The 17,420-nt window shown below is 45.1% G+C and overlaps 1 protein-coding gene across 1 annotated transcript; it reads left to right on the top strand.

Annotated features, from left to right (window-relative positions):
- Positions 1–11,301: 11,301 nt before the first annotated feature.
- On the top strand, positions 11,302–12,521 carry LOC135393566 (keratin-associated protein 19-2-like). Its single transcript, XM_064623977.1, has 2 exons — positions 11,302–11,410; positions 12,110–12,521. Exons 1-2 carry the CDS (start codon positions 11,405–11,407, stop codon positions 12,326–12,328), a joined length of 225 nt encoding a protein of 74 aa, XP_064480047.1. The 5' UTR covers positions 11,302–11,404; the 3' UTR covers positions 12,329–12,521.
- Positions 12,522–17,420: the final 4,899 nt, after the last annotated feature.

The following is a 17,420-nucleotide window of genomic DNA, read 5'->3' as shown; positions in this document are numbered from 1 at the left end:
CACAGACTGGAAACTCATTTTTGCAGATTCAGTGTACGTCTGCAACAGTGATCCCGGATCATTTCGTTGAAAGCTATTGCGTCTAGAACAAAATGTGTGTAAGAGAGAAAGGAAGGATTTGTAAGGGGGCAGTGCCCTCTCTCAACGACTAAGTTTACAGGCCCCTCTGATAAATGAAAGTAGAACTCTACAGGGTGTTTGCCCTAACGTGTCCAGAAACTATATTTAGAGCGAGGGATAAACGAAAAGCAAGTGGCACTTTTCGGCTACTTGAGTAAGAATTAGGCACTGCTTCACTAGCACGTGATACACGTGTATACAAATGGATACATGTGATACAAATACACTGTATGTGATACACGTGTTTGTAAGTGATACATATAACGCGCGTAATGGGATAACGACAAGTTGTGTTTCCGATCCTTTTTATGTGTCGACACAGCTTCCTTAGAAGTCGGCCCAGGACGCACATTCCCCGTCAGTCGTGACGTTGACCACCTCTGTGTGGCCGACAATGGAGAGCCCTTTCACCATCACCACCACCTTTGTGTGTGTGTGTGTGTGCGAATTTTTTGGACTGGGTGAAGATTTTTTTGAAAGAGTAGCAAGCCAAATGTTGGCTTACCTCTCTCAACACCTAAAAAAAAGAAGCTGACGATCGGGCGGCAAAGCGCAGATGACCTGTAGGGGCGACGTACACTGTATTGCCACAGACGTTTCAATGCTACATTATAACGGGCATTGATAACCAAAAAGGCAGTAGGGTGGCCACGTCAGCAGCCACTACCCGATTCTTAGGTTTTATGGTTGGTAAACTATGCTTGGTAAACTATGGTAAACTATGGTAAACTATGTAAACTATGGTAAACTATGGTTGGTAAACTATGGTAAACTATGCTATCTGAATCTCGGCAGAGCACCTTTTGTCTGGTATTCGCGCACCACTTATAAGTCAATGGCACCCTTACAAATGAGCCCTTTATGCCCTAGTGAGATGCAAAACATTTACAACAGGTAGTTAAAGGCGGTCTTGCATCCGATACGTGGATAATATCTACCAACCCTCATGTTTTTTTTTTATTTGGGACATGTTACTGGCCCCGCGAAATAGTGCCCTGCATATGCCAATGATGACAACCCCGAAATCTTCTGAACCCGTAACAACGGACATGATGGGATCTAGCTGGCCGACTTGGAATTCCTCAACAAGATTGGCAGGAAAATTCTGAGCCAAGGAAAGATCCAACAAAAGATCGTTGAAGCTGTCCAGGTGAAGGGCAACAATTGAATGGAATTCTAATGGAAAAAGGAATAACTTCATCCAGGGCTAAGGATGTGTATTGTATTAAAGTATAGGTGAAATACCAAAGAACAGGTGTCGCCAAATGTCGACAACCACAACGACGATAATTTCTTGAAAGATGTGGCCTGGACGACAAGCAAAAGCGACGGAAATTGATGTTTTTGAGTTTGCTGGAATACAGAAGAAAAGACAACACAACGCGCAAGCCCCAACTGTCTAAGAAGAAGACAGTCACTGGAAAGGTTAGCCAGCTATAGGACTCGAACTCGCATCTTCTGTGTTCCAGCCTCAGAACATCAATTTAAATCGTGTTCAACAGATGCCGCTTGCGTCGCTCCGTCGTCAGAGCCATTCTAGAGCTGTGTCCGTCGTATGTATGTGTGTGTGTGTGTGTGCGAGTGAGAAAGCATCTTAAGAGTGAGAGTGAAAGTGGAGTGAGTGAGTGGACGTGTTTGTCCCTTCACATGACGCAACCTTGGAAGTCGTTGGGGTGTGTGTTAGCTTAGCTCAATCGGTAGAGCCATAGCCTCCTATACTACACATGCCTGCCCAATGATCCCGAAACGCACAGGCGCAGGTCGTCCACAACAGTGGCGCTAGTTGCCTGGGTCGCTGATAGCTACCTCGATGCGATATCAGCAGTATTGGCCATGACGCCATCTTCCTACACACAAATTGCAGATTACAACCGGTGGCGTCTTACAGGCGGAGAAATGACATGGCATCCAAAAGAGACTGTACCAACGCTAACTGGCACGGCGTCTTTCGATAACCACTGATTTATCGAGCAGTGACACACATGCACAGTATGCTCAGCAGGACACTTATCTCCGCAAAGAACTGTAGAGCAACGTATGCACCGAGCACACGGCAGCGTACACTTACGGGATAGGTAAAAGATGTCGCTGCTCTGACTGTCCGTGTTTCCGACCTAGGAAACTGGCGCCCCTCTACGGTTGCGTGAACGGCCGCATTTGCTTCATTGGGCATGGATGTATAGTATATAGGAGGCTATGGTAGAGCCCTGGACCGATAATCCCGAAGATGTGGATTAGAGTCCTACCAGGTCCCCCAAGGTCGCCATTTTCCCATGTATTTGTTCCTATCCCGATGCGTGCAATGCCGGAGGCCGCCCTTAGATACCCCATTGTTACCAGACGTTGGCTTGCGTGGATTGTAGCGCGCTAAAGATCCAGTTGAAGCACAATCCAAGCCAGGCCAAGTCACCGAAGGAGAAATGGACGACTGCAGCGCCTACGGCGCCTGGTACGACAGGTACGCTATGTGATGCACGCAGCCGTGCACTAGATCCTTCCGATCGCTCAACACGTTTAAAAACGGGACCAAAAAGTGAAACACGACAGAGAAAGTTGTTATACGCGTTTATTTGGACATATAAAGACTAGATTCATTCGCAGAAACAACAAAAACATTTTGCCGCTAAACTTAGCGCGCTGAAGTGATCCGGAACGGCAACAGTGGGGTATCTAGTGGCGGCCTTCTTCGTTGCACGCTTTTCCGAGGTGAGTTTGGGGGACCTGAGTCCTACAGCTAGCTAACGTTTTCAGTGTCTTCCAGTAGGGTGCCTGAATACTAGCTCCCTCTATGTGCTCCCTATTCAGAGGGAGCGAGTATTGAGGTATCCTGAGAGCAGTATATTAAAAGGGAGTCTGGCCATTAGTGGGCCATAGCTATACCTGAGGCTCCACACACTTTTCCAGCTTTCTGACCCATTACGTCTTGAAATATGGGGCATTATTAATCAACCTATCTTCACTATCTGTCCCCTTGCCCAACATGGGCAGCGCCATTTTGGGTGCGAAGTGGATTGGATGGGACTCACATGGATACCTCTCACGCTCTCACGACCGCCACAATAGACATATAGGGAGCTCTAGGTCTTCACCGCCAGAGTTAGCTTCAGATTAACAGGAATGTGTGACATCTCCTTGTACCTAGTAGCACATACTGGTATGTCATACTTGTAGGCGGCGTCATATTTTTTTCCCTCTTACGGCATGGTCGATGCCAACAAGGAAACGAATGGCAGTGCTCGTCCTAACCACGTGATGATATGCAGTTCGGCAAGTAAATGCATTATCAAGTCTGGTTCCGAAGAGTAACAATAGTGCAGCGGACGCCAGTGTAACCCATAGTAATCGTCTACTGGAGAAATAAGTTATACTCGATTAACTATAGGAGAGGTCATTGCGCCAAACCTCTGACATGCACGTATATGCGAGAATCACTTCTGTTGGTCTTTAAGGAGTAAACGAATGAAGAAGAGAAGAAGCGAGTGAATGAGAAGCGAATGAATGAGAAGAAGAGAGCGCAAAAGTGAATTCACGTTTCTCACGTGCTCTTCCATCAAACGGGCAAAACACATCCGTACAGAAAATCGACAGGAAATCTGTATGCAGGGCCCGCAGAGGTGGCATGTACGTCGGCGGACGCAGCCATTTTCATAGCATCTCTCCAGCAACCTTCTGCACCCCCACCCCCCACCGCAGTATCTTACAACGTCCCCAAAATACCCGTCGAAAGGCGGGCAAAAAAAAAAACCCAGCTGATAATAGGGTCAATATCCGATATGTCAATACCCAAGTATCCAAAACAATACCAAATAGGATAGTAGGGTCAAACACTCCTACGGCATTCCAACACCTCCCTGATATGAAGGACGTGTACGAGTCTCAGACTACTCGTGGCGCATAGGTCTACTTGTACCTAGCCCAGTCGATATGGCCCCGTGGGGTGCTTCTTGTCATAGGGTGTACACTTCCTTTCGCCTATGGGAAAAGTGAGAACGGAACTGGTATAGGGGAACTGGTGCAGCGCTTCGCTCTATAGCGCTAGAAAATAGCGCTAGAAACCTAGCGATGTTTTTCCGCTTGCCGTTCTTACGTACAACCTAGCACATCGCGGTATCCTGCTCGGGTCACGGGAAATCTCGTTGCGACGTGATGTACCGGTACTACCGTGAAGGCCGGTAGCGCTTTGCTACATAGCACTAGAAAATTGCGCTATATTTTCCTCCTCGCATTGCTAAAAACCGCTATAAAACCGCTCTTGTCGAAGTAGAGCCCCGATCAACTTTTCTAGCGCTATATTGAGCGGTGAGTCTGCGTTAACCAATCGTGAGCTTCTTTCAGCCGTGACGTCGGGGAAGCTGTCCGATCACTCGAAGCAGCGAGACGGGAATGCGACGACGACGACGACGACGACGTGAAAATGGCCACGCGTTTCATCTGCCAATGGATGGTTCTTTGGTTGCTATAGTCTGGTAACGCGATCACAGCATCGAAAGTGTCATCCCCCTTGATGCTGCGGATACCCGACGCCGACAGTAAGCAATCACAGCAGCACCGGTGCATCACGTCGCAAAGAGATATCGCGTGACCCCAGCAGGATAGCGCTATGTGCTCGGTTCATAAAAAGTGGCACAGCACATATGGCGTTCCTACAAAGTAGTGCAAATGGGTGCAATCACTGTGAAAATAAAGTTTGTGATTGCAGCGTAGCTTGCGGCGCGTCCCTTCTGAGTCTTACTTTTGCTTGGCGCTAAAATCAGCAAATTATTGAAATTTGTAAAAAAAATAGGGGCACTGAAACATTAACGGATCTAGATTAGTGCTATCGTATCTGCTGTATCAGATGTCACCTGTCGCAATCTTGTACTTTACGAATTGTGAACGTTACGTCGTTAACGATAACGTGACTTTACACTGCGATCGGCCCATCAAGTACACTACAACTGCAAGTGCATCGAACTGCACTACAGTTCGGTTGTAATTTATACGAGATGATAAGGATGTTATGTACATAAACCCTCCGCATAATACGAAACGCATGTTCAATGTATGATGACGGCTGAAGACGCCAAATCAACTACGTATATAGCTATGGTAAGGTAAAATGTAACTAAAAGACAGTAATAAGGGCTGGAAGCAGTCCCCCCGGAAACCTCTCAGGAACATCTTCAAAGAGAACGTTTCAGGGGATATTCATGCTGCATTGTAGCGCCGTTCATTACTGATCCGTTTGCCAACTGATATGCCCGGGAGTTTGAAAATGCCTGCGACTATGACATTGCTACCGCGATACAAGAATGTCGGCAGTCTGACAGTATCCAGCTACTTCTGAAATGCACCTCGCTAACACATGGCATCACAACACATGCCAATGTGATTGCACAACCGTCTTGAGAGAATCTTGAAACATTGCACGATCCCATAAAAACAGACACGATGGCAGCTGGCTATACCCTGACCTAACCTTGCATTCCTTCAGCAACATCGGCAGTAAAGTGCTGATCCAAGGCCATCACATAGGCGTCACCTTATAACAAGAATAAGACGTCGTTCAAATGATCAGGTCCGATTATATAAATTTGAATTCTTGCACTGTTAATGGAAACATGAGCGACATCATCCGGACTTCCCGGAATAGACATTTTGCCAAATGTGCATAGCGATACCAATGCTTATCTCTTGCGGACATCGCACGTCCTAGGGACAACAAATAAGGTGTTATGGGCACAGAGGAGGTATAAATACTGCACCGTCAACACGGAAAAGATACATACTGGCTTTGGTTCGTCCTGCAGTAGACGCTTTCAAGATGCTTGTAAGTAGGGGCTCTATACCTCAGTATACGGTGTTCTTGGCTACCCTGTGTATATCCATGGAGTCTAGAACGGAGACCAGAGGCTGAGCTCCTATGCTCCCCTTTTGGTTCACTAAACTTCTCGCATTTTAGATATCGCGCCTACCCTGGCTGTGTGCATGCTACAGTTATTTTCTTTTTCTATTTTCCACAGAAAGCTCTTATCTTCCTCGGCCTCGTGGTCTCCTGCTTTGCCGTCTTCACCGACTACGGCTACGGCCTGCACGCTCCACTCGCCTCTAGCTATGGGCTTGGATACGGCCTCGGCTATGGACTCGGCTATGGTTACGGCGGCTATGGCGGCTACGGTCTTGGAGGATACTATGGCTATCCATACGGCGCTTATGGTGGATATTACCTGAAGAAGTGAATTCTGGCGAGCGTAAGACTGTAAGGTAAGACTACAATAGCAATATATTGTCGTACCCAACGCCATGTCACCATACGATGATCACATTTTAGTTCCATGGTTGATATTGATCTTCAAATATGTTCAAATTTCTCTTTTTAGGAAGTACTGCTGTAAGGAAAAATCGACGGAGGACATTCGGAAAATAAAGCGCAGCGAGAGAATTATAGTGAACAACAACAACGACTTGATTTTGAGCATAATGAATAGATTGAATTATATAAGGAAAAAGCAGTTGAATAAAATGGCGATACATTCATGCCGCTGATATATTTGTCTCAACGTGATTTTATTTCGTCAACGTGTCAGAATCTGTGCATGGCTAAGATCACTCAACGCAGAATGCGGGGGAAATCTGATGTACTTACTTACGCTGAGACAAACATGAAATGGAGTTAAAGAACATGTCTATAGAAGTTGAACCGTTCCTGGGATTCTGAAAGGTACTATATCCCGTTTATCCAAAAGCTGTCCTGACGTCTCGGGTCGACTTCAGAAGGAACACTACCGGCGCATATATGTGCCCGCGGAAAAGGAAACCCAAGAAACACCTCAGACAGCGCAGTCGGTCGGTTGGTTCCGATGGAAAGAAGAGAACACCATGAAATGAGACAATTGATGTTCTCAGGCTGGAACACACAGAAGGGACAAATACATACAAAGCCTCAAGTGCGTAAGAAGACGCATCGCAGTGCCACATCCAGAAGATGTGGGTTCGAGTTCTACAGCTGACTAACCTTTTCAGTGACTTCCATCTTTCAGCATGAAGATGTCGTTCCAACTCCACATTGGGCCAGCTATAGTGACGAGGTATCGCTACGAGAATTTTAAAACGATGTTATGTCTCACGAGTGTCCTAAGGGACGCAATCAAAGAGTGGAGCAAAACTTGCCGATATACGGCTGGCGAGTCACCGGCTACTTTTGAGATGTCAAGAGAGCCGCCGACGTGTCTGTTCAATGTATTCCGTATACCACTTGACGACTTGACGAGAAATTCGTATGTGCTGGATGTCATCGTACTGGCACTCTACATTGAGTGCGGTCTGGTGTCCAGATATGGTGTAGGAACGGAACTGCGATTCAATACCAGCATTTCTGTACTGACATTAGGACCAGCAGCGACGAGCGAGTGGCGCGCGCACTCAAGAAATCCAGGGTCTTTTTCCAAAAATGCTTTTATGGTCCGGAAAACGTTGCGACAGTGATGTAATGCCGGTGACCTTAGGACTCAAAAAAGAATGACTGTCGATTAGGAGCTGGACATCCAGGTCAGGTCACCTCGTGTTAGAAGCGTACGGGATTTTGAGGATTTCCACATACTAATTGACCATATCGTCCATGTTGAAGCCGAGCGCAAACGAAGGAAAGGAACGAGTAACGCGAATAACGAGTTACCGATTTTTGTAACTGAATACGTTATTAGTTACAATTTTTATAAACGCAACTAGGTCGTTACTTCCTTACAAAAAAAGTAACTCATTACTGGGTAACGAGTTACTTGTAACCAGTTACGTACATCTCTGCGTGTATGTTAACGTTTACAATGACATACTCTCCAGGAATGCTTTTCGCTCGTCTGGCATGCTGTCGAGAGATACGTGGTGGGTATGTACGTGATACGTGTACGTATAAGTCTACGCATGGACGTGTGCGTATGTACTGTATACGTGATACGTATAGTGGTGCGCACTGCTCCGCTGGCGGTCTGATCGCAAATATTTTGGCAAGCCCTCAGTATCTCCGGTGCAGACAATCGTCTCATTGCAAGTGCCACAGATGTCTTGTACCCAAAACTATGAGAAGCTGCACTAGAAATAAACAGTGGATCCACAGACTCACACGTACATTGGATGATGATGAGGTGGGTGATTCACCGCCGCTGAGGCGGTACATTGCCCACATTGGAAACGGATGAGGGGTTCATGATAGGGGGAGATGCACGAAAAAGATACGGGTTCGAGCAAACTGCGACCTGTTATACCCCTGCCATGCACACGAGCATGAAAAATCACATTAAGTGCCTAGTGGGTTAAATTGTGATGTCATTCGTGCGGTGCCATACGGACAGCTTAAATGGCAATTACCATAATTCAAATTTCTGACTTACTGAGTTCGCCACAACTCATTCGCCCATGAAATGCCAACTCTCGCTCCCATTGCTAGCGCGCAGTAGCAATTTTAGTTTACATAAAACCACTTTCTACGGTAGAACACACAATGTGATTTGATAAATTTGAGCTTTCTCAAATATCTTTTGACTAAGGAAGTCCCAAATTGTTAGAAATTTTTATTGACTGCAGTAAGAGAACTTGAGGTGCCGCCATATTGCCTGTTTTTGGATTCGGCACCGTTTGGCAAATACGTTAATTGACCATGTTATTCAGATACATTACAACTGCATGCTCTACATGAGGACCCGCTTGATATTATTATACTGTATTGAAGAATGGTACGTGAATTTTCACTATATTTTACTATATTTACCTAGGTTATTTTTTTTTAAATGTAGCACAACTTACATTTTACTTACTGAGCGGACCGCATCGACATCACGGCGTTTAACGTCATTAGAAGATGACGTGTGGCAGGAACTTCGTAAATAATGTCATTCGACATACCCGATTGCCAGTAGACGATAATAGCATTTTTCGTGCCCGTGTGACGCGGGTATTGCAGTACACTCTTAAAAATGAACTTCACCGCATAGCACGCTCCTAGCCAACCATCATCTCGAATGATATCGTTATCTGCCCTGATTTGTCGAAAGAGGGAGGCGTACGCCTTTTTTGTGACACTTATGCTGTTCATAATTGTGACAAAAAAGGCGTACGCCTCCCGTTTCCAGCAAATCAGGGCAGATAACGATATCACTCGAGATTATGGTTGGCTAGGAGCGTGCTATGCGGTGAAGTTCATTTCTAAGAGTGTAGCTCTGCTTCTGTGAAATCACTCGCGTACCACAGCACAGATTTTGCTTGTATTTGCGTACTAGCACTTTTTCATCCAGAGTGTGTATATGTATTATTGTGTCGATCTTGAGCAGGTGAGGCGCTCCACCGGCAGTTTTGTGCGGATGGCTTCGGTAGGCACAGGGCAATTCATTTATTCCGCGTGAGCACCGCGAAGCAAATGTGGCTATGAGCGGTATAAAGAGCCGTCGACGTATGCAGTCTGTGCTGGTACTCTCAAGAACACATACGGTCCTCGGGGTGTCCCCAAACTGTCATTGGGTTCTCGTCCTTCGATGTAAGTCCCCAGAACGTCTTGAGGATGACACTTACGGATTGTCCGGCATGTGGGTAACTAGCGGGACGGGAAAATTACCTTATTCGGATTACCTGCTAGGGCTCCCTAAATACTGAGTGGCACATTTGTTTTGTTTGTTGTGACGATCCCAGGACCTGAATGACATTTGTCACAAACAAAGAGCGGTCTTGCGTAACATTTCCCTCCCCCCAGAATAGGTGACTGCCTATGTTACATGGATCATTTATTGGGAAAAAGACAGAAACGTGCGATTGTGTTGCACTGCTTTCGAAGGACCTACTGAATGTCTCAAACCAAAAGAAGTAAGAAACACAGACGTTACGTTGACGGAGAGTTAATACTCCAAGCAATTCCACGCTTTGAACGTGAAAAGGCTCGACACCGATTTGGCAGACCTTGGTCGGTGCTATTCCCAGTCTGAATTCCTCGTTTGAGTATTGTTTGTTTGCGCAATCGAATTAAACTTCCCCAGCTTCTGACCCTTCTTTTTGATTCAGAGGCGAGCAGGACTCTCGAATTTACGGAAGGTCGTGGTGACAACAACAATAATAATACATGCTGACGATGAGATGGGGTGTGGGGTGGGATGATGGGGTGGCGTGACAAGGAATATATCATAGTATCTGTTTTCCCTTAGGAAGGGAATGCCAGTTCAACTTAGTGGTTCTGGGAGCTTCTACATTTCACTCTGCTTGCTTTTTAAATCTCCGCGCTTAGTGTCCGTCGTGGAAAATACCAGAAACGAACAACTAGACTTTATCGCGGCAGTTTATCCAAGATGAATGGACAGTAATCAGTAAATCAAGTTATCAGAACTGCGTGGGGTCTGTCTCATTTATCCTGTTTCAGCATGTCGAAGAAACAAGGCGGAATGAAGCGAAGCTAGATTTTATCCCTGGTGTGCCATCGCTCTGTTCTAAAATTGTCCTTAAGGAAAGCCTGTGGACATTCTGAGTATACTGTGGAGACGCTACAGTGATATAATGAATCGTTGAAGACAATTTAAAGCTCAGATTTGACCCTCCTGGGGATATCACCCTCGTCCATGCATGGTGCTCATAAGAGTACCCCTAGGATGACAGAAAAGGTTGCCGAAAAATCCCGAGAAAACATTAAATACATGATTCGAGCACCTCCCAGTCCTTAACATGACCTTGGAGACAGCACGAACGAGCAGATGCTATACGCACTCAGTCGCGCCATTGGCGGCATTAGGTTTCATAATATGGCCTATTCCACAGCTACATTAGATAATGAGGGGCCCTATTTGTCACTGTCTGCGCACTAATACACGTGTCATAGCTCAGCTAAACATGACAAGATAGAGCAAAGTTTGGACTTGTCTGTCAACCATCTTGAGGCATTCCAATGCAGTGCACGACTCTGAGCTCACCTTGAATTCACTCAAAATTTTCACGCCCAGTACCAAGGGTATCACGTTGCCAAGATGAAGCTGCAGCTTCAAGAGGAAAAACACTTTCGGAAAACAAGAAATTCAAGGATCGCAATTTGAATACTAGCGCAGCAAACCGACGGATGCGTCCCTTAATTGATTGGCAAGAATACCTTTACCAAGGGTGGATACTGATAGCACGTCTGGTATACTGCAGGCATCTCACGATCAGTGAAATGAAGGAAAACACGTTAGGGTGCGTAGGGCTATTTCTGGTAAGACGCGGTTGGGTATAAAAGCCGTCTCCTGGTTCGAGACAGGCATTCACTGACTTGGGTTCATCCTATACAGTACACGCCTACAAGATGCTGGTGAGTATAAACCTTTCTTGTGCATCCCTGCACCATAGCGTACGCCGTCTATGTTCATTGCTGGATGAGAGCTAATTCTGTGCACCACGGAACATCTGTGGCGATAAGCGATGTACAGACATGGAGAGAGAGAGAGAGAGAGAGAGAGAGAGAGAGAGAGAGAGAGGACAGTACGAAGATATGAAAGACGAGAGTTAGCATACGTCCTCGACCGAAGCTATGAAGGACCTCAGACGTCACCCATCGGAACCCTTCGCCTTCCAGTGTCCATTACGACCTTGGAGCTAAGGTCGCCAATCACCTGGTTGTTCACATAATCTACACTCTTAAAAATGAACTTCACCACATAGGACGCCCCTAGCCAACCATCATCCCGAATGACAACGTGTTCGCCCCTGATTTGTTTGAAACGGGAGGAGGAGCCTATTTTGCGTTCATAATTGTCACAAAAAAGGCGTACGCCTCCGTTTTCAACAAATCAGGGCAGATAAGGATATCATTCGAGATGATGGTTGGCTAGGAGCCTGCTGTGCGGTGAAGTTCATTTTTAAGAGTGTCTAGAAGGACGACAAAAGCTAATCCTATGGGCTGTTTTCATAATGTACGTTAGAGAAAGATTGCGTTAAACGGCGTGCTACAAACCAGCACAGACCACACTTACAAGAACAACAACTGACGATACCTCCTGCCTTTTAACAGAAAGCTCTGGTTTTCCTCGGCCTCCTGGCCACCTGCCTCGCTGTCTACGCTGCGCCAGTCGTCTCTAGCTACGGAGTGGCTCCAGCCTACACTGGACTTGGACTCGATTACGGCTACGGGCTCGGCTATGGCCATGATCTCGGTTACGGTCTTGGAGGATTCGGCTACGGCTACCCATACGGTGGCTACGGCTATGGCGGATATTACCTCAAGAAGTAAACCGAGACTATGGCACCACCACGTTGGTACACCTTATTGACACCTTTGCGACATTTAAAACTCAGTCTTAAAAGATGAGGCACAATTTGCATTAAATACTGACAATGGAGGATAATCGACACAAAGGATTCCGATAATAACGCGATGAAACACCTGATGAATAAAACAGCATCCTTCAGTGAGTATTCACGTACTGGACTTTTTGTGGTTTATTCTGCTTGTAATCATAATCACTACACATTGCCGGCATGCGCACCGAGACTGGGAGCTGACCCTGGTTCCAATTTCTGGGTTCCACATCAGGCGCTTCTGCTTTAGCGTTTTTCCTGTTTTTTTCTCAGACGACAAACATTAATTGAAGCGGTTGTTTATGAAGTCGGTCCAAGACGTACGACCCTTCCTCAACTATATCAGGGAGATAAGCAGCTAGGGGTACATTACCAACCAAAATCGATGACGTAAGCGATAACGGCTCATATAGAAGCACTGACATGCACCAGACGTATCACTTGGAACATGTAACATTGAACCTCATAATGGCAAATTGGATGCTCATTCCCCACATCCCCACTAACAATCGGGTATAGAGTATTGCCCCTGGCGATGAAATTCCCCATTCATCATCTTAAAATAAAGTTGTTGTTGTTTGGATGCTCTCTTTGCATTTTGGAACCAACTGACAGTTAACCACTTACGAGAAAACGCTCGCTGAAAAATTATTCGAAAAATTTGAGAAATTTCGTCACATCGGCAAGATAACATTGCGAAGAACGTGACGACCGAGCAAGGCGGTAACCTGGCTTAATGAAACTATGGTTAGCTATGTAACTAAGTGTTCTTTGTAAAAGAAGAAAAGAGAAAGAAAATGATCTCGAAATGACCAAGCTCGCCATAATTTGAAGAATGAATGAACGTGAACTTCATCCCTCTCGCTCTTCATAAGGATATCAACAGCCGTTGTTCACTCCTTTCCCAAGACCCCGGTCCTACTGTGCTGTGGGATCTGAACAACACGTGGTCGGAGACGTAATTGGAAAAAAGCCAAAAGAAAAGCGGGCGCACATACACTGTCAAAAACGGGCTTTCAAACTTCACTTCGCTCTACAGGCATGGGACTTCGCTCCGAATGTGTCATACTCATTCCAATGCTTCCCGAAAAAAATAAAAGAAAAATAAAGCGATTTACTCAGTTCCACGTAGTTGTAGATACGTCGGGCATTCTGGCAGTCGTCTAAATTTAAGAATATGTGGAAGGGTTCGAAAACAATTATCTCAGGACGACTAGAAGTCAGTAGTACCTATGCAGTATACCAGCTTTCAATCTTGCGTGTCAGGAAAGCATCTCCCCTTATAGGCTACCACGTCATGTCAAACCGCAAAATAGTGTTTTCCTTCTTCTTTTTTTGGCGGTGCTTCCTTCTTTTTGCGGTTATGTGGAGCCGCCCGTGCCGTGTCCGACAGAGCAGTCGACCGGTCGCATTGCTCCTGCGCCTTAGAGACGGTTCTGGACAGCCAATAAGATTCTCCGATGATCTGACGTCACAGCACGGAAGGAGGAGCTGGGCACGATTGCTGCCGCTGTGCGCGTTATTGTAAACTAATTTGTCGTGGAATGCGCGCTTTCCAAATGAAATATTTTACCTGCCATTTCCTGAAGGAGTATGTTCGTATCACGCGATACAACAATATATGTTCAAAGTGCCTTCGATACTACTTTGTATACCCAGGTCTACCCACATCCGCTCGTTTATTGAGTAGACCGCACATCCACAACAACAACAACACATATATATTGTGATGATGAAGTGGGGAGGTTTTCCCACTCACAATCAATTCACAGAACCATCCACATCCACAGTCATTGCATTGGTAGGGGAAAACTACATTATGAAAACATTACGTGGAAAACGCTGAATACTAAGCAAACTGGAACATTACGTGAACAACATTTATCCAGTAATGGCAATTATTATTATTTTTTATTCATTCCTTTGCCTACACCGCCATAAGGCATTACAATATGTGGTACGTAGCAGGTACAGAACATAACTATAGTACCTTAACACACGAAAGCACATACGTATATAAATTAGCTTTCACTGACTCTAACTGAGCCCAGTTTTGCAAAGAAAAACATTCAAACACTTGGTTGTTAGGCAATTTCGGCAGGCATCCCGTCACACTGGTAGATAGTCCAACGAAAAATAGTCGTAGCGTTGTACTCACGAATTTTCATACTCTGGTAAAGTGTGGTTGACATATACGTGGGTGGGAAAAAATACTTAAACGGGGTTAAGAACAGTTTGGTCGTACAAAAATTTAAGCCTCAAGTTTCTTCGTGGTCAACAAATCCCACCCCAACATGTGATAGCTTCATAGCTACACGGATGACACACTTCGACATGACACCACTGCTAACTCCTACTTATTCTTAATCGCGACTCCATCCATCGGCGGAGACCCTAATCTTCATTTTATTCGCGTGAATTCCATTTCCATCCGCAAATCAAGATGTCGTGGGATATCCGCGCGTATTCACAGATATAACTCACACTTCTAGCGCTTCGCAGTTCTCAAGCTGACGATAGTTTCGTTAGAATGATCTGGCCAAGATCTGCACAGCCTGTATCGCGACAGAAAAATCCGTTTGCGTTAATTAAAGCTCCATCTCAAGTCCCGCGTCGTGATGGCGTTTTAGGAGGTACCTCTTGAGATTTTTCTCCACTGCAAGATCTTTGTGATTGGAAAAAGATAATGAACGGTGAAGTGAAAGTATGTCTGCAGTATTATTAGCACGCAAGTTTACTGCTACAGATTCGGCTATACGACCACGAATCAGGCGACCGCTATGGTCTCGGTTACGGTCGGTTGTTGGTTTATCCTTTATTTCCTAATTCTTTTTATTTTTATTTATTTCTTATTTCTTCATTCTCTTTATTTATTTATCCTTTATTTCCTAATTCTTTTTCTTTTTCTTTATTTCTTATTCCTTCCTACTTCTTTCTTTGTTTAATTCTTTTCTTCTCTTTTATTTATTTATTATTTCTTAATTTTCTTTATTTATTTGTTTATTTCATGGAATAGCAAGCCGACGTTTCGATTCGCTGACCTTTCCCCTGTTTTTTTCCCCCTTTCCGTCTAATAAATATATCCCCCCCCTCGACTTTGATCGATACGGTAAGGCTATGTCCACAAACTAACATCAGAAATCGTGCAATAATGCTTTAACAGTGTAGCCTCTTTGTGAAGGCTCCAGAAATGTGCTATGGCGAGGCTTCTGGAAATACCTAATTCTCACTCGGACAAGGAACAACGTTAATCGCCCTTTCGTTGTTTCTAGGTCTACGTGATGCAACCCTCGGGCAGAAACATCGATCTCTTGCTGTCGGAATACGGCATTGCCAATTGGACAAGGTCGCACTCCGGAACAAAAAAAATAATCGATGTCACCTTCCGGACGAGCCACACCAGACGCATGGGCGTTTCTCCAAGCGATGAAACAACATTGCACTGTGTTGGAAGTACACTTCATCTATAGCTCACCAGAAAACTCACGAGCAAGTATTTTCCTATTTACGTTTTTGAGCAGCTACTTACTTTCTCAGTAAATGCGAAACTTATCAATTAAAAAAAAAACGCTAAAGGTCATCACCAAGTTATCTAGGTAATCCTGCTCAAACATTGCGAAAGTTTGGATAACATCCAGCCTAGGCCTCTTTAATCGTGGCTTTGCATTAAAAGGCACATTAGAAGGCCCTTTGTATTCAATCGATCTCCAAGACCGCCCTCGACCGAACTCAAGATGCACTCGATGCACCTGGTACTGAGTAAGAAGCCGTCTATAGAGCGACAGCAGAAATATATGCAGGATTAGCGTAAGAGACTTAACTAAGGTTAAAGTCACGATACTTTTGCATTTCATTCAAGTGTATAGGATTCAGCGTGTATGTGTACCAATTCTACGGTCTTCAGCAGCAGTTTGACAACTTTTCTTTATTTCGTAATTTCTGTGGTCTGCGACTTTGCTACTGCTTAATTCACAGGGGAATAGATGCCGAGCCAGTAGTCGACAATTATTGGCTTAACGCCGCTTTGGCTTTACAGTTGTGTGAGTGCACGATGGGATCTTCAATCCAACCTTCTTCAATATCGTTTTCAGTCCAATTCACGGCATACATTCGGACGTACTCATTTTGACTTCATATTTGCTCATGAGAACCTAGAGCCACGGGGTCACAGCGCGGATTGTTTTTGCTAACTTGAGAGTGTTTAAGGTGCGCCGATATCCTTTACGTAAAACGTTCCGCACAGGATAACGTGTGCCTATCCTGAACCTTTGTTTCGAACCCGCAACGTATACATTACGTTAGGCTAGGCTAGGCTACACTCTTAAAAATGAACTTCACCGCATAGCACGCTTCTAGCCAACCATCATCTCGAATGATATCGTTATCTGCCGTGATTTGTTAAAAACGGGAGGCGTACGCCTTTTTTGTGACAATTATGAACAGCATAAGTGTCACAGAAAGGCGTACGCCTTCCGTTTTCAGCAAATCAGGGCAGATAACGATATCATTCGAGATTATGGTTGGTTAGGAGCGTGCTATGCGGTGAAGTTCATTTTTAAGAGTGTAGGGGGGGGGATATGTTTATTAACAAAAAGAAAAGGAAGGTCAGCCAGATGGAGGTCGGCTTGCTATACCAAACAAAAAAGAAAACTGGGGGAAGCAAAAAGGAGAAGACTTTGCCATCAGTGAAGCCATCAGTGAAAAGAAAAGGGAAGGCAAAAGAAAAGGGGAAGAAAAGGAAAGGAAAAAAAGGAAAGGAAAGGGGAAGTCAAAGAAGAAGGTTAGGCTAGGTTAGTTGCGATTCTTTAGAAAGTACCGTGTCTAAGGAACCACGAATAACTACTTCGTCGTCTGCTGTCATAGGACGGGCTAGTAGTTCGTTTTATGAAGGAGCACGAACATCAACATCCGCGCAGCTATATCCCAAAGAGGTGTATTTGTGCAACACAGTTTCCTGTCCAAGTGTGTCATGCCCGTGCGCAAAGGTGTGTACAACACAGACGCTTGGAAACAAAAAAACGATA

The sequence above is a fragment of the Ornithodoros turicata genome, chromosome 4 (genome assembly GCF_037126465.1).
Source record: "Ornithodoros turicata isolate Travis chromosome 4, ASM3712646v1, whole genome shotgun sequence".
Classification (NCBI taxonomy): domain Eukaryota; kingdom Metazoa; phylum Arthropoda; class Arachnida; order Ixodida; family Argasidae; genus Ornithodoros; species Ornithodoros turicata.
Note: the sequence above shows the minus strand (reverse complement) of the source record. Positions and strands in the feature narration are given on the sequence as shown.